At 37.0% G+C, this 25,204-nt stretch overlaps 14 protein-coding genes across 14 annotated transcripts; 7 read left to right on the plus strand and 7 right to left on the minus strand.

Moving 5' to 3' along the window:
- Positions 1 to 4: 4 nt before the first annotated feature.
- C9374_014397 (uncharacterized protein) lies at positions 5 to 661 on the minus strand (the record flags this gene model as incomplete). Its single annotated transcript, XM_044690379.1, has 1 exon — positions 5 to 661. One exon carries the CDS (start codon positions 659 to 661, stop codon positions 5 to 7), a length of 657 nt encoding a protein of 218 aa, XP_044552989.1.
- Positions 662 to 1,458: 797 nt separating this feature from the next.
- On the plus strand, positions 1,459 to 2,310 carry C9374_014398 (uncharacterized protein; the record flags this gene model as incomplete). Its single annotated transcript, XM_044690382.1, has 1 exon — positions 1,459 to 2,310. One exon carries the CDS (start codon positions 1,459 to 1,461, stop codon positions 2,308 to 2,310), a length of 852 nt encoding a protein of 283 aa, XP_044552990.1.
- Positions 2,311 to 2,474: 164 nt separating this feature from the next.
- C9374_014399 (uncharacterized protein) lies at positions 2,475 to 5,177 on the minus strand (the record flags this gene model as incomplete). Its single annotated transcript, XM_044690383.1, has 1 exon — positions 2,475 to 5,177. The coding sequence occupies one exon, from the start codon at positions 5,175 to 5,177 to the stop codon at positions 2,475 to 2,477; it is 2,703 nt and encodes a 900-aa protein (XP_044552991.1).
- A 106-nt stretch (positions 5,178 to 5,283) lies between these two features.
- C9374_014400 (uncharacterized protein) lies at positions 5,284 to 6,928 on the minus strand (the record flags this gene model as incomplete). Its single annotated transcript, XM_044690384.1, has 3 exons — positions 5,284 to 6,087; positions 6,152 to 6,768; positions 6,820 to 6,928. The coding sequence occupies 3 exons, from the start codon at positions 6,926 to 6,928 to the stop codon at positions 5,284 to 5,286; spliced, it is 1,530 nt and encodes a 509-aa protein (XP_044552992.1).
- Positions 6,929 to 7,285: 357 nt separating this feature from the next.
- C9374_014401 (uncharacterized protein) lies at positions 7,286 to 8,654 on the plus strand (the record flags this gene model as incomplete). The annotated part of the gene is made up of 2 exons (XM_044690385.1): positions 7,286 to 8,215; positions 8,283 to 8,654. 2 exons carry the CDS (start codon positions 7,286 to 7,288, stop codon positions 8,652 to 8,654), a joined length of 1,302 nt encoding a protein of 433 aa, XP_044552993.1.
- Positions 8,655 to 8,732: 78 nt separating this feature from the next.
- Positions 8,733 to 10,131, plus strand: C9374_014402 (uncharacterized protein; the record flags this gene model as incomplete). The annotated part of the gene is made up of 2 exons (XM_044690386.1): positions 8,733 to 9,876; positions 9,932 to 10,131. The coding sequence occupies 2 exons, from the start codon at positions 8,733 to 8,735 to the stop codon at positions 10,129 to 10,131; spliced, it is 1,344 nt and encodes a 447-aa protein (XP_044552994.1).
- A 44-nt stretch (positions 10,132 to 10,175) lies between these two features.
- C9374_014403 (uncharacterized protein) lies at positions 10,176 to 11,939 on the minus strand (the record flags this gene model as incomplete). Its single annotated transcript, XM_044690387.1, has 1 exon — positions 10,176 to 11,939. The coding sequence occupies one exon, from the start codon at positions 11,937 to 11,939 to the stop codon at positions 10,176 to 10,178; it is 1,764 nt and encodes a 587-aa protein (XP_044552995.1).
- A 270-nt stretch (positions 11,940 to 12,209) lies between these two features.
- Positions 12,210 to 12,584, plus strand: C9374_014404 (uncharacterized protein; the record flags this gene model as incomplete). The annotated part of the gene is made up of 1 exon (XM_044690388.1): positions 12,210 to 12,584. One exon carries the CDS (start codon positions 12,210 to 12,212, stop codon positions 12,582 to 12,584), a length of 375 nt encoding a protein of 124 aa, XP_044552996.1.
- Positions 12,585 to 12,778: 194 nt separating this feature from the next.
- On the minus strand, positions 12,779 to 14,029 carry C9374_014405 (uncharacterized protein; the record flags this gene model as incomplete). Its single annotated transcript, XM_044690389.1, has 1 exon — positions 12,779 to 14,029. The coding sequence occupies one exon, from the start codon at positions 14,027 to 14,029 to the stop codon at positions 12,779 to 12,781; it is 1,251 nt and encodes a 416-aa protein (XP_044552997.1).
- A 643-nt stretch (positions 14,030 to 14,672) lies between these two features.
- On the minus strand, positions 14,673 to 18,101 carry C9374_014406 (uncharacterized protein; the record flags this gene model as incomplete). Its single annotated transcript, XM_044690390.1, has 2 exons — positions 14,673 to 15,092; positions 15,204 to 18,101. The coding sequence occupies 2 exons, from the start codon at positions 18,099 to 18,101 to the stop codon at positions 14,673 to 14,675; spliced, it is 3,318 nt and encodes a 1,105-aa protein (XP_044552998.1).
- Positions 18,102 to 18,376: 275 nt separating this feature from the next.
- C9374_014407 (uncharacterized protein) lies at positions 18,377 to 18,961 on the plus strand (the record flags this gene model as incomplete). The annotated part of the gene is made up of 1 exon (XM_044690391.1): positions 18,377 to 18,961. The coding sequence occupies one exon, from the start codon at positions 18,377 to 18,379 to the stop codon at positions 18,959 to 18,961; it is 585 nt and encodes a 194-aa protein (XP_044552999.1).
- Positions 18,962 to 19,026: 65 nt separating this feature from the next.
- On the minus strand, positions 19,027 to 19,461 carry C9374_014408 (uncharacterized protein; the record flags this gene model as incomplete). The annotated part of the gene is made up of 1 exon (XM_044690393.1): positions 19,027 to 19,461. One exon carries the CDS (start codon positions 19,459 to 19,461, stop codon positions 19,027 to 19,029), a length of 435 nt encoding a protein of 144 aa, XP_044553000.1.
- A 1,210-nt stretch (positions 19,462 to 20,671) lies between these two features.
- On the plus strand, positions 20,672 to 22,381 carry C9374_014409 (uncharacterized protein; the record flags this gene model as incomplete). Its single annotated transcript, XM_044690394.1, has 1 exon — positions 20,672 to 22,381. The coding sequence occupies one exon, from the start codon at positions 20,672 to 20,674 to the stop codon at positions 22,379 to 22,381; it is 1,710 nt and encodes a 569-aa protein (XP_044553001.1).
- Positions 22,382 to 22,996: 615 nt separating this feature from the next.
- C9374_014410 (uncharacterized protein) lies at positions 22,997 to 25,204 on the plus strand (the record flags this gene model as incomplete). Its single annotated transcript, XM_044690395.1, has 1 exon — positions 22,997 to 25,204. The coding sequence occupies one exon, from the start codon at positions 22,997 to 22,999 to the stop codon at positions 25,202 to 25,204; it is 2,208 nt and encodes a 735-aa protein (XP_044553002.1).

Below are 25,204 nucleotides of genomic sequence, written 5' to 3' on the forward strand. Positions count from 1 at the left end.
TAATTTAGTCCAACTTCTTTGAGGCTTTTTTCACGACATTAATAAACCAATAAACCACATAATGCATGAACACTGCCAAAACTGTTGCAAACACATAGAATATTGTGAACTCAACGACTCCCCAGGCTTGCATGAATGGATAAGGGAAGGTACCTTTTAGATATCTTGTCAAACCTGTGAACGATAAATAAATGACCGGCACCACACAGATCAAATAGAATTTTCGTGTCCAAATTCCGTCAAGTAAATCATTTCTCGATCGTACCACTATCATTTCGATCAATACAATGACCAATGGTAAAGTGTGATGAATATGATTCAGTCCATCTGGATAATAAAATCCTTTTGGAACCATATTTTCAGGATTCATCCAATAAATGGACCAGAATAAAATTACAGTAGCTGCTGACATGATAAACGTCAAATGAAAAAAATCACTCAACAAGGATCTCATCATTGATTTTCCCGATGATACTGAGCCCATTAAATCCTCTAATAAACATCCGAAAAAGTAAATAATCAAAGCAATTGCAGTCCACAACGTGAACATTTTTGCAACGACCGCAAACGATAGCATCCCTCCGATGTGCATCCAATAAAATCCAAACAGAATGGAGCACAGAGAGACAGCATGAAAAACTCCTTGCACAAGTCGCAGCATTTTTTTTTTTGATGGAATCGGAATAGATCGGACTAAGGTGACTGTACAAGGCTTTATTATTCATTAGAACAATTTATTTAATTTATTCAAAATATATTTGTTTAAAACACAAAATTGAGAACAATTAAGCAAACCAGGGTTGTGGGGAATATCTTGAATTCTCAAAAGTAAAATTAATGTTCTCAGACAAATAGGGTCCAAGTGCATCAAAGAATTACACAAAAGTGCTCCATTCCATCTCCAGAAACTCAGACCCTCATCCCAAGAAAGGAAATTCTCTAATGTTGTTGTTCACACAAATTCATATCCATTTATGACTCGTGTCTATATTAACTCTTTGAAACAATTACAAACCCAAAAAAATCGCAACATGAAGCTTTCTAAAATCATTCTTTCCTTCCTAGTGTTGGCTGTTCTTGTTATTTGTGTTCTTCAGTGTGGACTTGAAACCACTCACGCTCAACGATTGAGTTTACAATGCACAGCACGTTGTGCTCGTTATTGGAAATGTCGAGCAGATAGTTTCTTTTTAGGACGTTGTCGTTATCCTCGTGGTTGCCAATGTAACAAATTCTTTTGGCAGTAATTTGTTAAATACGTGTAAAAAACTATTGTGAGAAAACAAGCAATGATGATGATGTGTAACACTTAGTAAAAAATAACAAACTATTGTGTTTGTGCTTCAGCCCAAAAAGCAGCCAACGGCACTTGTAAATAAACGTTGTAAATTGGCGGTAATGGTTGCCTTAATTTAAAAAAAAACCTTAATCTTCTGGTGAGCGTGTGCTTCAGATACAATGCTGCCAGCCCGAGATTTAACTGCTACTTTGAGTGAGGTGTATAAAATGCAGCCAGTGAAAAATATTTCATGTTCCAAGTTGGAGGAACTGAATTCAAAGAAAGCATTGTACATCGTGAAGAAGTATAATGAAGAGAGGATTGATGAAGAAAATGACTATGCGTTCATAAGCAAGGCTGAAACAGTTTCTGAACCCTCTTCGACCTCCCAAAGTCCGATTTCAAACATAAATATGATTCAGCAATTCAATCAGCAGATGCTCTTAATGAGAAAGGAACTTGATAAAGTCAAGAAAAACAGTGATGATCAAGAGAAAGAAATTACAATCATGAAGAAACAGAATCAGGATCTGAAGAGCGAAATTACGATCATGAAGAAACAGGTTACAACCTTGAAGAATCAGAATCAGGATCTACAGAGCGAAGTTACAACCTTGAAGAAACAGAATCAGGATCTACAGAGAGAAGTTACAACCTTGAAGAAACAGAATCAGGATGTCCTTCAATCTATCCATGAGATGCAGGAGGATATTGATGAAATGAAGTATGCTAACACTTTCGGGAAAGTGTTCAAATTTTTGTCATCTCTTATTTTAGGGCACGTATGTGAAGACTTGAAATCGAAATGGGAGAATGAACAAACTCAAGACAGAAAGGTCTGGATGATGGCAATAGAGCATTATATCAGCAGCGAATTGATTACAACCATCCCAGTTACCAAAGAGCAGCTTTCTGTTGTTTGGAGTGATTACCTTATCGTCAGAAAGGCAAGAAATAGGAAAACTTTGTCCAAGAAAGAAGCCGAGGTTCTTCTTAGTTGGTACGAGCAACATCATTTAAATGAAAATTAATATCCCAAATAAACAATGATTTAGCAGGTCTCGTTCAAAATTCTATTGTATTCAATAATCTCAAACACAGTCGTTAAACAATCCTTACGTGCTTTCATGGAGCTGGCCAGGTGCAAGTCGAGGTACGAGCAACAACATTCACAATTCTCAAAAGTCCCTCTAATTTACACGTAAAATAAATCACTTGAAATCATGCAACGAAAGGTGGTATCAAATTCTGATAACATGGCTGTTTTCATGAGAAACTTGTCAAAAGTATAAATCAAATATCCGTAACTTGAATCTTCGTCATCATCACTGTCGTATTGGTCAATGGATTCTAAAAACAACTCTGTTCCATCACTCAAAGTTTGTTGAGTTAATTTTTCATTGGAAAGCATTTCATGAAGAGGAGTGGAATGGTAGAATGTTAAATACGATCCGTCGTCCCAAATTTCAAATCCAACATCACTAATATCAGAACACTCACTGTCGCTGTCAGATCTGCAATCGCTGCATTGTTCAATGGAGATGTTCTCTTCGTTCTCTGCATGATCCTCTTCCATATAATAGTCACAATCCTCGTCACAAAATGATAGAAATTCCAGCTCACCATGCATTCGTTTGAGTAGTTCATTCATTGCTGTGGTGTTGTCACAAATAAATTTCAGAGCTATTAAATGCTCCTGTAAATCCGATAATTGGAGCTTGATGTTGCTTAATGGTTTTCCACCAAAATACAATATATGTCCACACTTAAACTCGTTTTCTGTAATAACATCATTGGTGTTCAACATAAAGAAATTGGAAATTTCACAGGCAAGTTTGGAAAGCTCAACCACAGTATTCTCTGAAACTTGTTGTAGTAGAGATAATGCTCCAGGAGTATAATATGCATCAGATTTGTAATCATTAGTAATGTCATTCACTACTCTCTTAAAAAGAAGTTTAGGATTTACCATATCTCGTCTTGACTTGAACGGTTGAATTTTTCGTTTCTTGAATTGGTTCTTGCCTGTCTCAAGGTTATTTTGAGTTTCATTGTGGAATTCTGATAATTTTCGTTTCTTATTTTCATACTCCTCGTTCAAACTTGTTCTATTTCGGAGCGTAATTTTGTGATGATAGGTCATGCTGTACAAATGTTCTTTGGTTTCTATTGACTCTGTCAATGAGAGAGCATTCTCGAGATTTAGGTAAGCATGTTCTTCCGCAAATTGTTCATCAAAATATGGATCACCACTCTTTGGCAGGTCGTTGGCATTTCTGACAACTTCTTGTAAGTATTCTTCGGAGAGAAATTCTTCCTCTTCACATTCATCACTCTCTTCATTGAAGATATTGCTACGTATGGTGTCATATGGCTCACGGAAGACAGTCGAGTGCTTCATGTGAATTGGCACGGTATTGGGCCCTTTTTCGAAATCAAGTTTTTCCTTATCCTCTTGTTCTACCTCGTCAAGATTAATCAATTGTTCAGTACAATCTCCACATTCATTGTTAACCGTTTGTAAATGTGCCTGAACGAATTGAGATCCAAACGTTTGTTCAAATAATGCAAATATTTCTTGGTATACAGTGTCGTTTGCATGACGTTTGACCATCAGATGGGATAAATATAGAGGTGAAATGTTAAAGATATTCGTTGATCGAATGAAAGGGTTAGCCTTGAAATCATTCAGCAAGCATTTTACAGTTTCCAATTGTTTCATTCTCACTGCATAGTGTAAAATGGTTAATCCAAGTGCATCTACTATTGATGACATGGAATAAGCTGAGACAATATGACTGAGCTGCTTCTGTTCCTCTCTTTCATAATATTGATTTTGTGTGTCAGCATTCCATTCAATGTTGACTTGTGAATGGTCAGAACTTTGTTGAGAAACTAATAATGAATCAATAGGATTGGTCAATTGAAGTGACCGATGTTCGAGACACCATTTCACTACATCCAAATTGTTTGCCCACAAAGCCAGAAATTGAAGTGTGAAACAATTTGAAACTCTGGGGATAAGATTGCTTTCTGCTCTATTAAAATTTCTATTGTGAAAGCCATCATAGAACAGCATATGACAAACAGGAATTCCCACCTCATTGAGATGTTGCATGATCCAAAGAGCAGCATTCACTGGTTGATTCGATGGATAGGTTGACTCTTGTTTTGCATACTCATCCCAAGTATGACTTGACAGAGTGACAATTTTCTTTGCGGAAAAATATTCCAAAGCCATAATAAAATATTGTCGAGGAATTATGCTTTTGAAATCATCCATTTGTATCCAGTGATAGCACACAGAATAATCCGTGAGAGAGTGGTCTTGCAAGAACTCGATCATATTCATATTCAATAAAGGTTTTTCAATAATGTCCTTTGTCTCAGCATGTTGCTGCATCGAACGCATTTCCTCTAACATGGGCTGAAACATTCTCAGAAAATAATGTTGTATCGATGGAGCCACTCTCTTTCTTCCAAAATATTGCAAAGTATCACCTCCGAGAGCGATGAAGAGTAAAAATCTCAATAACTTGTTATTGGCATAATTATCATCGCTCGCAAATAAATCAATCCATCCATTGACTACTCCAACAAATCCTCGGGTATCTCCTTCATCCATATTGTAATCATCAACCTCTTCATGGATGCATTTAAAAGTGTTCTCTCTTCGAGTCCGATACAGTAAATCGTGTAGCCAACTATGTAATTCATTCTCTTGCAATTGTACTTGAATTAATTCTCTCCAAAATGAAATATCCTCACCATCGGTGAGTGCATACCAGGCTTTGCAAACGTGTCGGAAGGTCAATACGCTTTGTGAGAGTGAAAACGGGTGACACACGTAACTAGAAATACTGATGATGATTTCGGGAGGCAACTCGTGTATTTTCATTTTTTTTATTGATTTTGTAATGTACGGAGTGTTGCCAGCAATGTAGCTTACAAAATTTATGCGCAAAATTTATTGATTTTGTAATGTACGGAGTGTTGTCTCGATTCTAATAAAGCTTGGTAGGGTCAAAACTAGGAGGTTGCCAACCAAGTTGAGCATCCAACACAAAATCTTGTCCCACCACAGTCATGTTCACATTGTCAATAGGTTCTTGAGTTGGATTGAAAGGACACAAACAATGATCCGAGCTGGTTGCCATTAAGGGTTCGCAATTAGTCAACCGTTCGTCGTCCTTTTGGATGTTCTCACTTTTTTTAGCGCTTTGATATTTCAACCAAAAACCTCTGTCAAGCCCTCTCAAAAAAACATAATCTTGTGAAGATGTGAAAAGAGGATGAACAGTTATGGCAAATTTCACAAATTCATCCAATTCCTTGTGAGTTTTGAAACAAAATGTGGAATTACTTTCAATTTTCTTTCTCATGGTTTGAATTAATTGAAGTGTATCATTGTCTGTGGTTATGACATTTGAATCCAACAACACTTTCTTCAATTCCTTGTCAACTTTGTAAACACGCTCACCAGATCCCAATTGTTTCATTTTCTTTAGAAACTTGTTAGTTTTGGCATCAATGTTGTGATTGAATTCAATTGACATGTTCAAAGCATCAATAGCAGCCTCAGTGAAGTGTTGACAATTACAGTCTTTTCTGTCATACGTTTTTGTTCCATTCCATTCAGCACAAAGCTTGGCAAGAGCTTCAATTTTTTGATTGACCCTCTGAGTTCCTTGAATGGTACCAATAGGGGCAACGAAAACAGCTTTGGCAGAAGAACGGTTTCGAACAATGGCAAGAGATTTGTCACCCCATTCCAAATACCAAGGACCAACAATCAATGCAGTGTGAAACTATTATATTCAATTTCAATAACACGTTGTTAATAAAGCTTCACAGATTACCATTTACACTTACCATTCCATAAGTTGTACCACCAGTCAAGCCAAACATTGATCCAAATTTTCTAATGAATCTGTGTTGAGTAGCTTCACTCAATTCAGTGATGACAAGTCTCACTTTCATAATGGAGTCGTTGGGAGTTCCAGGTGTCGTTCGCGTTTTATAATTCTCTAAACGCTGTGGATTCAAATATTCATACTTGAACCTGTCAGGGAATGTCAAATTCTGACAAATTGTTGCCCTGTACTTGGAATTCACACTTGTGGCTTCTGGAATGAAATCCAACTTTTGCTTACAAAAATCAAAAGCTTTCTTTTGTTCTGAACTGAATTGACTCTCATCCCAAGCAGCACATGGAAGAAATCCTAAATGATCAGTAACAGAAACAGTTGATGGGATCGAAACACTATTCATCGATTCATTCGTGATAAAATCTTGAGTGGGATGGATATCAGTGATCAAGTCTTCCATTTCACGAAAATGAGTGCCGAGATATTTGGCTTGAAATTCTTTCAAAGCGGCAACTTTTTTGACAATGGAATTGGCAAAACCTACTGGTACATTAAAACGTTTAAGATCATCGAGAGTCATTTGACCGAGTAATGCTCCATTGATCTGATGAGTTTTCAATACTTTTTTATTCATCATTTGAAAATTTTTGATGATCAATGAAAACAACCTACTTTCATGAACTTTTTTGTCTGTAATTTTTTGATTGGTCAAGAATTGAAGAACGACAGAAGTATCCCACTCGGAGAGAGGAATGTTGTCAACAGCGTCGTTTTGGGACATTTTTTTGAGTTAAATTTGAAAAATCAAACCGGTCGATATGTCATTTGTCAGCCTCTGAACCAATTTTCTGGGGATTTGAAAATGACAAATCAAACCGAACCTCGGCGTTATAGTTAATGCTTTATTAATAATATTGACTAATTTCAAAACGATTTACAATATCAATCCAATGACTCTTTTCTAGGAAAAAAGAGGATGATTTGTGATGTAAATCACTTCTCGAAATAATACCCAAACAGAAGTCACAGAAAAAATATATTTTTGTCGGTGCATGGATCTCGAAAATTCCTTATTAGGACCTGAATTAAAAACATCATTTATTTAGCAAGCAACAATCATTTCCGAACCAACAAAAAAATGCAACATAGCCATTTCGTTCTACTAAATGTCAGCACTAATTCAACGACCAATACAACAAGCTCATGTCCAGAAGTGGATCCTTCCGGACTGCAATACATTAAATGGATTTATATAATTTTCGGAGAATGTGTTCACTCGAGTTGGGAGCAAGCATCCTTCTATGTAGGAATGGCTAGCCTTTTCTTTTGGATGATTGCATTGTTTCCTCAAATTATTGCAAATTTTAGAAATAAGAGTGCTTCTTCATTAGCTCTTGGATATTTAATTCAGTCTACTCTCGGAGACTCGTGCAATTTTATCGCGTGCATCTTGTCGGGCCAATTAATGACTCAAATTTTTGTTGCTGGATATTTTGTGTTGATTGATATTGTTGTGATTGGACAATATATTTTCTACAAATTGAGAAAATCTAAAATTTTCCAAAAGAAGAAGCAACAACTAGATACCTCGAAAAAGCAAAATGACATTGAAATGGACCATGTATTCTTTCATGAGGAAAATGATATTGCTTCCATTCAACGAAATAGTGTGGATGAAAATCAATTTATCATGCACGACGATGAACATTTTAATCATGATGACGAACAACACCATGTCTCATTACTGCCAAATAGTAGTTCAAGTGCTTCTCAAACAAAACTGAAAGCATCTTCACTGGCTGCTCTACTCTCCGTTGTGATTGTTGTTTCGTTATATGTCTTTTTCAATAATCATTACCATCATGACATGATTGAAACAAGGTCTTCAAGTGGAAGAAAGTTACTGAGCTTGCATGAGGATATTACCTCAGACCCTCCCATGCCAAAACACAATGATTTTGTGTTCCCACCAAATAATGCCTTGTCCATTATTGGTTTCATTATTGGATGCATTTGCTCAATCATGTACATTGGTTCTCGAATTCCTCAACTCTACAAGAACTTTAAAGTAAGTAGTGATTCCTTTGGTTTCTCTGAGAAGAGCGTTGCTTGATGGATCCTTTTCAACATAATAGTCCAAAGACACTGAAGGTCTTTCTCGAATTTTCTTTTCCCTTGCAATCACGGGAAATATTTGTTATGCCACATCCATTTGGCTCTTTTCATTGGATGGACAATATTTATTGACAAGAATACCATGGCTTTTAGAAACTCATGTCAATGTGGTTCTGGACTCGATAATTCTCGCTCAAATATTCTATTACCATCGACATCGAAAAGTGCCAAGGGATGACTCTGTTTCGAGTGATGAAATGCAGCATAAGGACTCACTCAGTGTGGAACACAGCAACGATTCGAATTCTGTGGACTCTGCCAATCGATCTTCCCTAGATTCATCTGAAATGAAACTCGTTACAACAACCACAAGCAGCATTTCCAACAATTAAATTGTTAATAACGTTTTTTGATCCAATAATGAACTTGTCGCGAAATCACGCAGCATAGTTTCTAGAACAGAAAAAAAAATGGCTCGTAATTCGGAACCTCACGCATTGATCCAAGAAATACCAGATGAGCTCTGGATTGATATTTTCATGTATCTTACGGATTCTCTTTCCTCAGTCTTTCTCAATGTTCCACTCACATGTAAGAGATTCTTCCGAATTATTTATCATATTGATGATAATTATAAGGAATTTTTGGTGAACCATGCCACTTTCGGTTCTGATGATGATCATCATCAAAACACGCAAACTCTTACTGATAATCATGAGAGTCTTGTAGCAAAAGTAGAACGCAAGTTCAACTCCCTTTTTAGAAAAAAAGCAACAACAACCTCTGATCACGATACCACGATAACCACTCAACCAACCATACTAGATGATGACTGGCTACTTTATCCGGATTCTACGAGAGTGAATGAACCCTTGTACAAGTTATTGCTGCGGCTGTATAGTTTGAATAGCTTTGATGATGATCAGACTGAGGAATCGACCACAACTCAAGGTCACAACAACTTGAATACGAAAATGATGAGAGACTATGGTTCCTACAGGACTTGTTTTGAAAGGTTCAAATTATTTGGTTTTGCAATGAATCATTTACATTTATTTAGAAGAGAGCTCTGTTATACTGGAACCATGATCACCAATTTAGATGCTTACAAAAACACTACAACATTCGACATTCATCATTCACTTCCAACTGGAAATACGATTGTCATGACAGAGAATTTTGGCTCCTCCTCAGCTGGTATTAATGTGGTCAATCGACCCATGACCTACAATTCCGGAATTCATTATTTCGAATTTATTGTACATAAGAGCGGTCAATATGACAATTTCTTGATTGGAATTTTGTTAACTGAGAAATTGAAATTGGAAGAGTGTAAAGATAAAATCAATGAATCTGGAGAAAAGCTTGTGGATCGCTTCTTTGATGTGGATATCGAATATAATTTTCAGTTCAGAGACTACCTTGGTTCGTCCAACAATTTCAGTTTTGCCATTTATGATGAAGGAAATTGTGTGTATCACAAAGCTCACTCCACATATAATTGCTCTGAAAGGAAAAAGTATTGTACAGTCGATGAGAATATTGTGCGCAATAAGGGATTTGTGATTGGTGTTTATTTTGATTCGAAGAATTTCAAGCTTGCCTTTTCGAAAAGTAAGTGACAATGTTGCCGATCATCGTTAAATTCACACTTATTTCATATGACAAGATGGAGAGTTTATTTGTTCGATGGATTTTTCACAGAAAATGGTTGATCATCCACGGTTTGAAGCAGGTCAGCTTGCGTTTTATCCTGCCTTATCGATGGGTCAAACCAACGATGCATGTACTTTCTCTACAAAACTTTCTCTTCAAAAGTGCAGTGCCATTAAGAGTGTTGTCAAAGAACTCTTGTTTGAAAAAAAGTAGAATACAAATAATACTCGACAACCTTAACTCAGCCAAAACATGGTCTACTTTTTTTTATTTTGTAAAATTTCAAGCTTATCCTTTGCCTTTTGTTGTGACAAGCTCAGCTCTCCATGAGTCTTTTGCGTGAGATCTTGCAATTTCAATAACTTTTCAGGTACTTCTTGTTCGGCCTCCTCGAGAACTTTGATGAGTGGTGCACACAACTGAACGTCGTCAGGAGTGAAGAATGAAACAGAATTACCTTCCTTGCCAGCTCTTCCTGTTCTTCCAATCCTGTGAATATAGGAATCAATGTCATGAGGCATGTCATAATTCACAACATATCTCACATTCTCAATGTCCAAACCTCTTGCAGCAACATCGGTAGCAACCAAAATTGGAGTGTCTCCACTTCTAAATTCTTCCAAAACCCACTCTCGTTCCTCTTGCTTTCGCTCTCCATGAATGCTCAGAGAGGGCCATCCAGATTCCCTTAATTTTTGTGTCACAAAGTCCGTACGTTTCTTGGTTTTGCAGAAAATTAATGTACGACAATCATCAGGATCCTTAATCAGCTTGTCCAACATGTCAATTAATCTGGCCATCTTGTCACTATCTTGAATAAACATGAATGATTGCTTAACATTGTGATTGGCACTGGTTTCTATCGATCCAATATTTACAATAAAGTGTGGCTCACTTTTGCTTACGTATGACATTGCCATCGATTGCACAGCACGATTCCAAGTAGCACTGAAAAATAAAGTTTGTCTCTCGGGAGTAATTTGAGACGCAATTTGCGAAATTTGAGGATTGAAGCCCATGTCCAACATTCGGTCTGCTTCGTCCAAAACTAAATACGAGCACCGTTTCATGTTTGTGATACCAGCTTGTAAAAAATCAAGAAGTCTTCCTGGAGTTGCAATAATAATTTCTGGTTTTCCTCGACATTCCTTGATTTGGTTTTTTCGCACTTCACCTCCGTATAAGCATGCAATCTTGATGGGCTTGCTTTCCGATTGACTAGCATTACAAAATTTTTCACATTCTCTGTGAATTTGAATGGCTAACTCTCTCGTTGGTGTCAAAATGACCATGATTGGTCCCTCACCCTTCTTGAGCTCTTTTTGAGCTAACACATGCATTAAACCAGGCAACACAAACGCCAACGTTTTACCACTACCAGTCTCTGCTAAACCAATCATATCATAACCTTGCAACACCACTGGCCATGTTTGTTTCTGAATTGCAGTTGGTTCTTTGAATTGCATTTCTTGGATCTGTTTTTGAACAAAAGATGGAAAATTGAGTTGGGAAAATAGCAAGACTGGTTTTGGGATAATAGTTCCTTTGCGAGAGCAGAAAACTTTAATGTCTTCTTTTGCTCTAATCTCTGTCTCGTTTTTCATTGCTTTCACACTTGGATGTTCCACGTATAAATTCTTGACGATGTCCATCTTTTCAAATTCCTTTGGAACCTCCAATTCAAAATTGTAAAAGTTATTCAACAAGTCTTCCTTCTTGTTCATTTTACGTTTATCCGAGTCGTTGAGTTGTGAAAGAAAATCTTCATCTTGTTCCACATTTGTTTCCTGAATTTTGTTGTTGTCAGCTTTTTCATTTCCATTGGTCGAATGATGATCTTGAGGCTTGGAGAGGAGAGTTTTCTTTCGTGGAGGCTCCGAAGAAGGGGTACGTTTTGATGCGTTAGTCTTCTTTTGTTTTCCGTTATTTTTGCTCTGTGTGAGGTTGTTGGTGGATTCCGATGATGATGAATGATTTTTACTGGATGATGATTGAAGCTTTTCTGTGAGTTTTCGTTTCATTTTTTTTTTGAATTTCCTTTTTCTGTTGCATCAACAACTGTATGAGAACAACCAAAATTAACAACCCTGCCGAGCACACGTAAAAAACTATGAGCGAAGAAGGGCTTCGATCCCTTGGCCTTGCTGCTAAACAGGATTCGCAACGCTCTCCCACCTGAGCTACTCCGCCCAAAGAATATAACTCTAAACCAAGGTTGACTTTGGTTAGAACGTCATAAGGCATGTGGCACGGCAATCAAAATAAGCCCTCGTAATTACAAACCTAAAAAAATGAATTACGCTGTTTCATTGTCGCTGCTCACAACTGGTGTCATTCACTTGTTGCCACTTTCGGGAGCAATCGGATCCAATCAATTGCATGCTCTGTATGGTATTCCAATACAGGACCCGAATTTAATTATTTTAATGCGTCACCGAGCTGTGTTATTTGGAATTTTAGGTTCCTATTTGTGTTATGCTGCATTTCAACCACGACATGTCAAGAGTGCGCTGATGATGGGTTTGACAAGCGTCATTTCGTTTATGGTGTTAGCGTACATGTCTTTGGAAGGATATAATAAAGAAATTGCGAAAGTTTTTAAGGTGGATGTGGTGGCATTGGTGAGCTTGGTGGTTGGAACAGTTTTGCATTACAACCAGAAATGAGTTATGCTATTTGTGAAACAAGTTGTTCAATAATAGAATATGGGATTAACAAATTCACAAAATTGAAAAACAAGTTGTTCAATAATAGAATATGGGATTATTATAAAACAAGGTGCAACTGATGAGAAATGAGATTAATGAATATATATTCTCATTGTTTCAAACGACGATCCATTTATGGTGTCTTTACAAACTCAAAAATCGCTAAGGGCTGCTGGATCAAATTGATCATCTCTCTCCTCACCCCTACCACTATTGATATGTCGTAAACCATCGGTGAAATGCAACAATTCAATTGAATCATTTAGAAACTCTTGATCGCTTCTATTATTCAATTGATTGGTATCAATGGTATTATCAATGGTATTGGAATAACAATCCAACGTTGAATTTTGGAGTTCTACATTTGATGAGGATGTCACCTTACTTGTCGTTGATTCCAATAACAATCGAAGCAATAATTGTCTTAACATGGTATTCACATCCATACCATCGCACGAGGATGAGCACGATGATAAATTTCCAGAAATCAACCATTCAGAACTGGGCACATTTTGATGCATCGTTTGAGAGGAGGCAAGTGGAGTGCTTTGACCATCAGCAGTAACATACGAATATTGATACAAAGAGGATGATGAATGAAGAGCACCAAAATGGTTCGTGTTGAAGGAGTGAACTTGTGAAGAATGATCATTTACAAAAGAAGGACGTGCTTCGTGCATGTCATGGCATGGTTTTTGAGTCAACGAGTCATGTTGCAAGGGATGAGACTCAAGAGGAGAGAATGAATACAATTCATCCTCTTTCTGAGGTGGACTCTTCATAGTATTCAAATAATCTTGCAATGAAACACTTTGATACATCATTGTCTCAATAGACGAGCAGTAATTACTACTATTATTATTCTTGAATGATGATGAAATGGATGGAGTTGTTGTTGCAATTCTCAATGAAGTATCATGTAAAGTATGAATGGTCTCTGGACCTGCATGTTCATTGGTTAAACCCACCGAAACAGCATGCTTGTTCTTTTTCATGACTTTTCGTGGTTGTTCAACAATCTCTTTCGAGAGTGAGGAAGGTAATGGGGAAGGTAATAATTCATCATTGTTGTGATTATTCATGGAAGGTATCTGTTCTTCATTCGTGTTAGCTGGAGAATGCTTTCTCTTCTTCTTGTTGTTGTTGTTATCGAATTTCAAAGTTTTGCAATGAAATCTCTTCATCAATTTAGATCGTTCTTCATCCGTTGGTGGGATGTTAAGAGCAAATTTGAGAAGCTTGACATCTTGATCGAAGCTCATGTCCAGTTCGAAATAATTCTTTTTGAAATCGAGAGTATTGAGTTGCTTGCGAAGTTTTCTAGGTTGAGGAGCGGTAAGCTCGTTTCGCTTCATCTTGTTCTTTGACTGATCATGGATTGGATTGGAATTTTGATTTGGCATTTGACAGCACTAGGCAAGCACGAGGAAACAATTATTTCAAGCAGTGAGCTGAGTATTCGTTTTTTTCAATATTCCCAAAGCAATTCACTAACTGGCAACATTTAAAGCTGATGCTCAAAGATTCATCTCCAAATCATGGTCGGATCTTGTACGTGATTAGTGTTAAGCCGTTGTGTGAAAACACTCTTTCGAGCAAAGGAAACCCATTGCTGATCACTCATGAAATCTATTCAGCCAACCGTTTCGGAAAGCACATCTCATGCATGTGATAGGTGCTACATGTTTGGTCGATCGATCTTCTTGAACTTGAACCATACCAAATCTCTCGCCCAAAAAGTTTCTCAAAATTAGACAAATATGCAAAGGAGATGGCATTGATGAACAAAAAAAGGTCTCATGGGAGAGCCAATGCATTTGTACTATGGTTTTTGATGGAGAATCCTCAATGTATAATCTTACTATTTTCTAAATGAAGTGATACTTGCCAGTATTGGAATTGTCAAAAGTCAAAAATGAATATTTTCAAGAGACGTTTTCAGCGAATGATGCAGAATGGACTTGAGGCTTGTGAACACATGGACATACGGTGTAAGGTATTTCCAAAATGTCAATAATTATAAACACATAAACAACACAGGAAATGTCACTTGTCATTAATACCAAAGCAAATCATTTGGTTCAACCTGTTGCAAATCTCTCCAAAATCAGGCCTTTCATTAAAATTAGAATTCCAACATGCCTTCATAAGCTCAATATATTGTTTGGTAATTTCACATAACACTTGTAGAGAAACGCTCAAATTATCAGGTTGAACAAATTCCATAATCCATTCAGTCATTTCATTCTCTGAACTGAAAGGTATGACAGGTCGAATGCCTTTCAACACATTCACAAGAACATTAAATCCATTGAAATGAGTGGAATCGTGGTTCATGAACTTGTAAATTTTTTTGGAATGGCTGTTCATGTAAGGACTTTCCTCAAAAAATAATTCCCACATGATAATTGCAAAACTGTAAACATCCACTTTGTGATTGTAGGATGAATTTCCTTCCAACATTTCCTTAAATGAGTAAATCGTTCAAATGTAAAATAAACGGATCACACAGAAATTGTCATGACGTGCGACAGTTAACTATTGCAAAAAAATTATTCTAATTATTTTCACACTTACATTGGACATGTAGAATAGAGTTCCAACATTTGTGGTGGCAGAGTCTTTTGAAAATGTATCAGAGGTTCGACTCATTCCAAAGTCACAAATCTTGGAAGTGGAATTTTTGTCAATCAGCACATTACCAGGTTTTAAATCTCGATGAATTATACCTTTTGGTTTCAATGAATGTAAATAATTCATGCCTTTCGCCACTCCCAACAGAATATCAATTTTTCTGAAGAGATCTATTTTTTCAGTTCCTGATTTTGAATTATAAATCAACTTGTCTAAACTTCCCTTTTCCATAAATTCCACAACCAAATATTTCTTAGAACCAGCCATAATCACTCCAAAGAATTGCACAATATTAGGATGTCGAATATTTGCTAGTAAAGATGCCTCCTTTTCAAATTCTTCCTCATCCACATGAATGAGTTGTTCACCATGAGAAATCAATTCCTCTGAATAGTGTTTTAAAGTTTTTAAGGCAACCTTAGTTCCGTTCCAACTTGCCAAATATACCGTTCCACTTGCTCCTTCTGCAATCCTCTTTACAATTTCAATTTCATCAATTGAAATCATCCATGAGTGAGCTGTTGCAGAAGAGGATGACTTGTTGTTGATCGAATTTGTGTATTTGGTTATTCTAGAGGAATGACCATCAAAGAGTAATGATGTCTTTTCATCCACAATTTTTGACGATTGACCACTTTGTGTGGAATGTGATATCTCATTATCATTGCCATCCATCAACACCACCCTCTTTTCGAGCAATTTTGATTCCATTTTCTTCTCAGCGCGTAATCTTCGATCGAGCATTTTCAATCTGTGAACAATATTTCGAATTGCTCGAATTGCTAAATAAATCAATAGAACTGTAAATACAAATATAATGATGGTCACAATGGCTACCGCAGGAATGATTACATTATATGGAATATATGGTACTGAAGAACACAAATAAGTCCCTCCAGGAACGTTACGCAATGTTAAAAAAGTGCCCTCAGGGCACGGTAGAACATGAATGAACATTTCAATACTAAATTCTGAATTAATTTCAAGCACGGCCTTATAGGGTGTCGACTCGATAGAATAAATTGAAATGACAATGGAACGAAAGCCAATAGAATCGTTGCTTGGAATGTAGCTCACAAACGCATCTGAATTTGACATGGAATATAAAGCCAACGCATCATTTTCCAAAAATAATACTCTCTCGGTTTTGTTATTCCACAATTCGAGTTGTAACTTGTAAATTCCCTGACCAGGATAAATGAAAATTTCAGGTGTGGAATTGCTGTTGAAAATACTCCTGTTATTCTCTTGATAATAAATTTGGACTTGATAATCAATGTTGTAAAGTGGTATTCCAAAATCGTTGCCATAAGAATTACCAACATTTCCTTGAAAGACGTTACCGCTCGATTCTGAAAATTTCAATAAATGCTTGTCATGAGGAGAATGGAAAAAGATACATCCTCCCGAGAAGAGAGCTGTGTTGTTCACACAAGTCATCTCAAAGATTGTAGTGGTTAAAGAGGAATCAAATAGTCGTAAATATATGGCTCCTCCTCTAGATTGTGCCAAATTTCCATCAAATATTGAATATGTGCCCAAAAATTCACTAGATTCGACATAGAGAGCTCCTCCATTTTGTGCTTGGTTGTTTTTAAACTCACTGGACAAAGTCACAAAATAAGCTTGCACATTTAAGGCAGCACCATTGCATGAAGAACATGAATTGTTCACCATTTTACACATGTCCATTGAAAATGAGGTTGTTCCAACACCGCTGACCATGATTGCATTCACACAAGGCCCTGAATTTCTATAAAACTGGGTTGCATAGATTCCTACGGTTTGGGCATTGGAAATTGAAATGGGAGGAACTTGATTATCTGTGAAGACAGAGTTTTCAATGGACACATACGAGCATGTAATCATTTCTATCATATATCTCACGCCCTGAACGCTATTCACAAAAGAAAATTCAGATTTTGAAATGAGAATACGATTGGAAATTCCTTGAAAAAGTAAATATAACGCTCCTTCTTTTGCAATCAAGTCAACAAGCTCCACAGAATAGGTAAATTCAAAGAGTATCGAATTTTGTTGATACAATCTCACAGATTCAAAAGAAACGTCCTTGAATGCAAAAAGTGTGAAGATGGAGTCGAAAATGTTGCAATTTGAAATTCGAAATAGTTGATTTTGCCAAGGTGTAATCCACACATCATTTAAGGAACGATACACAAAGCGTCGAACCTCGCACCAGCTCATAGTTATGGTTGCAGCAGAGAGCGTGTGCAAGTCGCTATCACTCACTACGGAATGTGAAATATTTAAAGAAAATATTTGCAGAATATCAAATTTGCTCGTTATCATTTCACAACCATGCATGACCAAAATAATTTCTTCCGTTCCGACCACACTCGATTGTTTTTGTGACTTGAATTCAAATTGAAATAATTTCACGTGACGCATATTTAAAATTCGAGTGCCATCCACTCCCAAATGAAGTCTCGAAATATTCAACATGTTAAACAGTAAAGTCTTGATATCAAATTCATGTTGAGATTGAAACAAGACTTGTCCTTCACAATCCAATTCAATTCTTTGTTCCATCACACTACTGTCCGATTCAATGATCAAAAAATCAATCGTTTGTGAATATTGAATATTACATTGCTCTTTTCCATAGATTAAACTGCCAGAATTAAATTTGGGCATTAACAGTAAACGAATGGCCATTCGAGGAATCAAACTTTCATTGTACATTTTATCGGCCACATGAAGAGCATGTTGAATGGAAGGACAAGGATGATTCCGCTTGGTGCAATTAGACTCCAATAGTGTTTCTGGATGATCAGAGGGTCCTTCCGAAGGACTCACAAAAAGAGTAATTTCAAATTGCATTGCAGAATGATGATTGGAGAGTTGTTGCTGAAAACCATTATTATTTTCGTTGTTTGTTGTACTAATAAATGTGAAGAAGAAGAATGGGATAAATCTGAGATGAATTTCGGTTCCGAGGCGGTCAGTTCATCAGATCGACCAAGTTCACACTGTAACCACAACAACACCAAGAAAAACACCAACAAGAAGGGGAAACGACATGGGAACCCAAACCAAAGCATTTTTCTTCAATTTCTGAATTGAGTCAACCAAGAGTTCACGACAACTTCAAAAAAATGCCTTCAAAAGCTAGTTCATCATCGTCATGCAACAATTCAAAGATTTCTACAACTAACAGCAATAACTCAAAGAAAAAATCATATGATAAATATGGAAATTCAGACAAGTATCATTTCTTTTGGAAAGATAAATCACCGTTCAGTAATTGGCATACTGCTCCGTATACGCTAAACGGACACAGATTTGAAAATACAGAGGTAGGAATGATGTATGAAAAGGCCATGTTGTTTAACGACCATGAAATTGCTTCCCAAATTTTAGAGACATCAAGTCCCTCAACTGCAAAAAACTTGGGAAGGTTAGTCTCAAATTTTGATGAACAAATTTGGCAACAACATCGTGAGGAATTGGTTTATAAACATTTAATGGCAAAATTCACGCAGAATGAACATTTAAAAAAAGCACTACTTGAGACAGGAGACAAAACATTGGCTGAAGCTTCTCCGAGTGATTGTATTTGGGGTATTGGATTGAAAGAAGAGGATGCCATCGAAACTCATCCAAACAATTGGAGAGGCTTGAATTTATTGGGTAAATTATTGACACGGGTGAAGGAAGAATTGAAGAACTCTAATTTGTAAATAAGGTCTTCACAGATTGAATAAGTTAATGTGTATGTACAGAAAAAAGAACAATTGAAACATCATTAAAACGACTTGACATCATCAGGAACACATAGAAAAGCACTGCAAGCCATCGGCCGTTTTTGAGTAGTCAATTGTGATCTTGTCGATTGTGAAATGATAATGAAAGGTATGGATCGATGACGTACTGGACCCGGCTTGATTAAGGAATTTCTTTTTTTATCCAACAGAGAACCAGGAGATGAAGCAGCATCTTCCTCATAATAAGGAGTATCTGCTTCTGTTTGAGACGTATCCAGTGATTGGTGTTGTTGAGAGAGGATCATATTTGAAGAAGAAGGATGGGAGGTACTGGTACAATCTGAAGATGAGGACTCTTGACAACACTTTCCATCACTCTGTGAACCATAAGAGATCAAGTCAATGACCACTTTCTCTGATGTTTCTGTTTGAAGAGTTGCATTGGAATGTAACACTACACTTGCACAGCTGCCCATGATGACGATATTGAATTATTAAGGTTGAGATTCTCGGACGATGGTTGTTAACAATTTGTTTTTGGTAAGATTGTGTCATGATCGCCAGGGTGTGATTTCAATTTATACGTTTCGTGATTGACGCTCGAGTAGTATTGCATTGTTTTGGTCATGAGGCGCATGTTCCACACTTGGAGGCCACATCAAGCTCACGACCATTTTTGAACGGCACGGGTTTGTTTTAATGTAAAACGCGGTTCCCTTGACACATGTTTTTTTTTATACATTCCTTAATAAGAGTGAGTGAGGTGGGGATTTCTCAAGTAACGACTATCTAGACAGTTCTCATCTCGTACGAATTGGGTACTGACTGTTCATTCAAGAATCGACATCATCGTGATGGAAGAAGATGGAAATTAGAGAAAGGCATGAACCATTAAGATTCAACATGAACAATTATAGATAATGTTACGGTTTATTGGACACTACAGTACCTTTTCGGGCATCATTCCATATATTGGCCGAAGGAATGAAGTGCGCTTCGACCACGTACTCATGACGTCCTTCACCTGATGGCGTCTATTACCAGAGTGTACAGACATTGTTTGTGGGGTTATCAACCTTAATTAAGTCCATTTGCACATGCAGGAGCACAATAGTAATCCCCACTTGTCGTATTGATGAAATGATATGATCTAATTGTGCACTTTCAAGAATATTAATGCTTCCAAACAACAACAATTAGCAACAATTAGCAGCGATATCGTCCAAGTAAGAAAATAATATTTCCAACGTTGAAGGAATGAAATTAGTTCTCAACGCCATCTGTGATTCAAGACTATGGAAGATCATGTGTTGGAAACTGATGATCATGTTGGGGAATAACGAGAATGATGAAATGGATATGGACTGATGATGGTCAATATGTCTTTGACTCATATTTATGAGACGAATCATTATACAAAAAATCAATACTGTACACTTTGGCAAGTACTTTTTTCAAATAGTCTGAATTGTTATTTCTAAGGCTGTACAGTCCATGTAAGGAATACAATTCACAACAAAACAATAACTTAATAGAGTAAATTCTTAATCGAATATGTGAAAAGAGGTAAGACGTCATGAATAACTTGGGTTTTAGAAAGTATTCAATAACAGGCCTACCTATGATTTAAAACGCCCGGTTTGTAAGCCATAATTTATTAACCTTAAAAAAATTCCTTAACTCATCATGAACAGCATTGGATCGGACTCAAGCGCTTCATCGTCGCATCCAACAATCACGACCAATTCTGAATGGGAACTTGCTCTTGAACAATTAGAGATTGAAAAGAAAAAATTACAGAATGAAAAGAAAAAATTACAGAATGAAAAGAAAAAATTACAGATTGAAAAGGAAAAATTACAGATGGAAAAGGAAAAATTAGAAATTATGAGGACTAACGCAAAGATTGAAAAGGAAAAGATCGCAAGTAGAGAACGAATAAAAATGAAGGAGCTTGAATTGAAATACGGTCAAACTCCAAAAAGAAGAAGCAGTTCAAACGATTCTGTTTCCAATGCCCAGTACTTTCAAAATAAGGTAAAGGAAAATGCGATCAAAGATCATTTAGAAGTTCCTTCTTGGCTACTAACTGAAAATGATATTCCTTATCATAGAGTTTCAGAATTTCATATCAGTACTGAGGCAGATGTCCAAGATTGTTTTATTAGGGAATTGAAGAAACACATCGATGCGTATCATGTAACGTATTTGGATACAAGATACGTTTCTGTTGTGCAAGGACTCTCCCCCCATCTCACTCTCATCCCGAAACCAATAACCATTGCCAAAACACACTACTCGGGTGTTGCATGCTTTGAGGGTCTATCGTTTCTTGCTTCCGGTTTTATTGAATTCATGAACCCATCCAATAGATTTGGAAGCGATGAACAAAAAGGCCAGCTTATCGCACTTCTGATGAAAACTCTCCAGAATCACGTTTCCAAAACTGAGGTTGTCGGTTGCCTTTCCAACTTTCATAAAATCATTTTTATGAGAGCAAAAAGAGCACCCAATCTTAAAACCATCTATTGTGAAATCACCAAAGAGTTTGAGTTGTTCGGTGAAGATACTACTTATGAAGGGTGGAAGTATTTGTTTAACATGCTGAAATATAACTGTGACGAGGAAGTAACAATGTCTCCTGCAATTGAGCACACATTCGAGTCAACACTTGGTAAAGGGGCTTCTTCATATGTGTTCGCTATGAACAACAAGACTATTGCTCTAAAACTGTTTGCACCAAATGAAGAAACAATGCACACCTTTAAAAACGAAACACAGACGTTGAACACGCTAAAAGGGATTCCTGGACTTCCTGAAATACTTGATATTGGTGAAAATTATTTCACCATGAAAATGTACTCTCCTCTTTCTTACGCACCCACCAGTCAAGAAATGATTCAACTCCTGCGTATTCTTCAACAAGCTCATGCGCGCAAAGTGTTTCACAGAGACGTTAGGCCTGAAAATATATTAAGACACCACTGTTCAAACGAAAATAATATGGTATTAATTGACTGGGGATTTGCTTGTAACGATGATTCGTTGATAGGGTTTGCTGGAACTGCTAACTTTTGTGCTTCAGAGTATGGACGAAAATTCTTGCAATGCGAAATGGATGACTTTCCATATTTCGCCAGATATGACTGTGAAAGTTTGGTGAAATGCTTTGCTTACATGAAGGATGAACAGTTAAAACATAATCTATCAAAATTGAGATCCCTGCCATTTCTAGAACGAGTGGAGCAAGCTTTGGAAATTTGGACTGAGTATGAAGAGAAAGACAAGGTGTTCAAAGATGCAATGCGTGGAATGACTGTCGATTGTTATAAAGCTGTTGAAAACTATATTGACCGTCGTGTGAAGAGAGAGCTCATGAATTGTGATTACGACTAATATCTTAGATTTCATCCGTGTTCTTGAGCGATTATTTCTTCGAAGAGTGGTGCAAAAGGTCCCAAGAAACCTTAGTCATGCAAGCTACACCAGAATAAACTGAATTTTTCTCGGTCACTGCTTTGAAGCAAAGTCTATTATAGAATGGTTTTTACTTAGGCTTGACCATTCAATTCATTCATCCATTGTCTTTGGTGTTTTTTTTGTGATTCGATTTGAAAATTGTGACCTGGCATGGACCCTTTAACAACTGTTCATGTCAATAGTTACTCACTTCCCTCATCAGCAACTATAACGCGTAAATCTTTGCCGTGACAAACTTTTGGAGTTTGTGACAAGATCAGAACGATGGAAATGAATACTAATGGTGTCATCCCAACTTCTGATTGCATTCTTAAAGTCGAATAGACGACCATTGCCGCTTGATTAATGTTCATGAGAACAGTCTCATTCTTTTCACGTTTCAAAAATCGGATGTTGATTTTCAATTTTTTTTGCGAGAGCCGACGCACCACATCACGTTCGCTTGCAACAGCAGCAACTCCATGGTGTTTTGAAACCTTTGAATTTGGTTGCGTTCAGGTATTCCCAAACTAAAAAAAACACACCAAAGAGATGAAAGAACCTGCAATCCCTCGCCATCTGCAATCCAATCTGTTGGCCCAACGATCAAAAAACAATCCAATCCACAAGCCACAAACACCATCGTCTGCTTTCTTCAAACAACAACAACCACCACCACCCACTGACTTTCATGGAAAGCGACCGGTTGAGCCATGTCTTGATGAACCATTCGATCCAAGCAGTAGACACTCAGAGGTCGCAACAAACAAGAGTACACGAACCTCTCCTCGTTCGTCATTTACATTCGAGTGTGATCAATCACAACACCCATTGCAACTTGTTGACATTTTACAAAACGTGATGAGTTTCATTCATGATGAATACTTCTTGTCCACCATTGTAAGCTTAATGTGTTGCAACAAGACCATTGCTGGAGAATGTTTGAGTCAAGAATCAGCCAATCGATTGTGGAAAGATCGATTGCTCAATGTCACTTCCAAAGGATTGGTTGATTTTGTGACAAGAGATCTTGTTCAAAGATTTTCGAATTTGATCACAAGACATTCCAAATTGATTGTGAATGGATGTCACACTCTCGATACAAGCACCATTGGATTGTGTGAAGCTTTCCATAGAGTGACTCTTATTGGTGTTTCTTTCACTAATCGATCCATCAGTGACTTGTTGGGAAGAAGAAGCCACATTCAAAGTCTCACTTTTGAAAATTGTCAATTCCGATCAGGAGAAACGTCCAAGACTCGAATTTCATCTGAGCGTTTGACAAATGTCTCATTGAATAACTCTCTCCCATTGTTTTCCATCGTTGAGAAGCATCTACCGTGCATTGAAACATTAGAATGCAATGGTTATTTGAAAGAAAAAGAATTGCAACTCATGGAAAATCCTTCGTTTGGTACACGTTTGAAAACTTTGAAATTGTGGAAAAAATTCCCATCGACTGTGAATATTAACAACAACAACAACAACAACAACAATAGACTCTTCCCACACATTTTGAAAATTGAGCACATGTCAGCATTGACTTCATTAACCATTCCCAATTTGTATTCTGTTCAATCCATTCCTGTCAATGTCCAACATTTAAGTCTGTGCCATTGTCAACAAGATACATTGAGTCAAGCCATTCGCAAACCACTTTCTCACATCTCTTCCCTTACCATTTATCAATTGTCATTGAATCCAGGTTTGTCATTGTCAACCTTAATTAAGGCCTTTTGTACAGCTTTTCCAAACCTCAAATATCTCACTTTGCCAGAATCTATTCTTCAAAATTCATTGGCAAACGTTCATCCAAACTCTTCAACCTATTTAACTGGATCGTCACTGAATGAACCTTCCGAATTGTGTAAAATCAATATTTTACATTCTGCAAACGCATGGCCCATGTTTGTGAATGGTCTTCTCTATGAGTTGAGTCTTTCATTCCCTAATTGCAATTTCATGACGAGCTTGGAGAAAGTTGTGGAAGGTGCACATTGTGACATTTCAAGAATCGATTGGAACATGTCAAAAACAATCTATTACTTTCATCTTGAGAATTATTTCAAGAAAATTCATCGATGGTATCAACTCTATCATGATCAACCCAAATTACGAAGCAAAATTGATGAAATGCGACAGGGCATTGTCAAATTGTGTACTCTCCAAATTGTGGAATCTAACAAGCAACAACTAGCTGAAATATTGGGCAATTTAAATGACCAAGTGATCGAATTCGAAGGAATGAATCTCTACCTCCAGAATATCGTTGATTTAAGAAGAGAACAATTGAACATCTTTTTGGATTTTATGAACTCGGCTCTCGAATATCCCGTGTCTCAAAAAGCATGTCGCATCATTCAGGAGCTTACTGAATTGCAAAACAATTCCAAAGAACGAATTCATGTCGATATGAGGAGTGAACAAGTGAAGAAGAGTGGCATTGGAACATTCACTTGTCATGCTGCTTCGAATGACTCTGTGAGTCAGTACATTCTACAAGGTATTGAAGAACTTTCTCAATGCGTGAAAGAAATGGAGAATATCTTAATGACCATGTTTCATACGAGTTCAAAAGTGTTGAGACGTAATGAATGGTATTCCAATGATATTATTGAAGTGTATGATGAACCTGGAGAGGAGAATCATCTTTTTGATATTCAATTTGATGAAATGACTGATACCTCGGATCATGAGGATGAAGAATCAGAGAGTGAATTTGAGATGATGAACGATGGTCATGAATCCATTGGTTGTTAA

This window comes from Naegleria lovaniensis (genome assembly GCF_003324165.1).
Source record: "Naegleria lovaniensis strain ATCC 30569 chromosome Unknown tig008, whole genome shotgun sequence".
NCBI lineage: Eukaryota > Heterolobosea > Eutetramitea > Acrasida > Naegleriidae > Naegleria > Naegleria lovaniensis.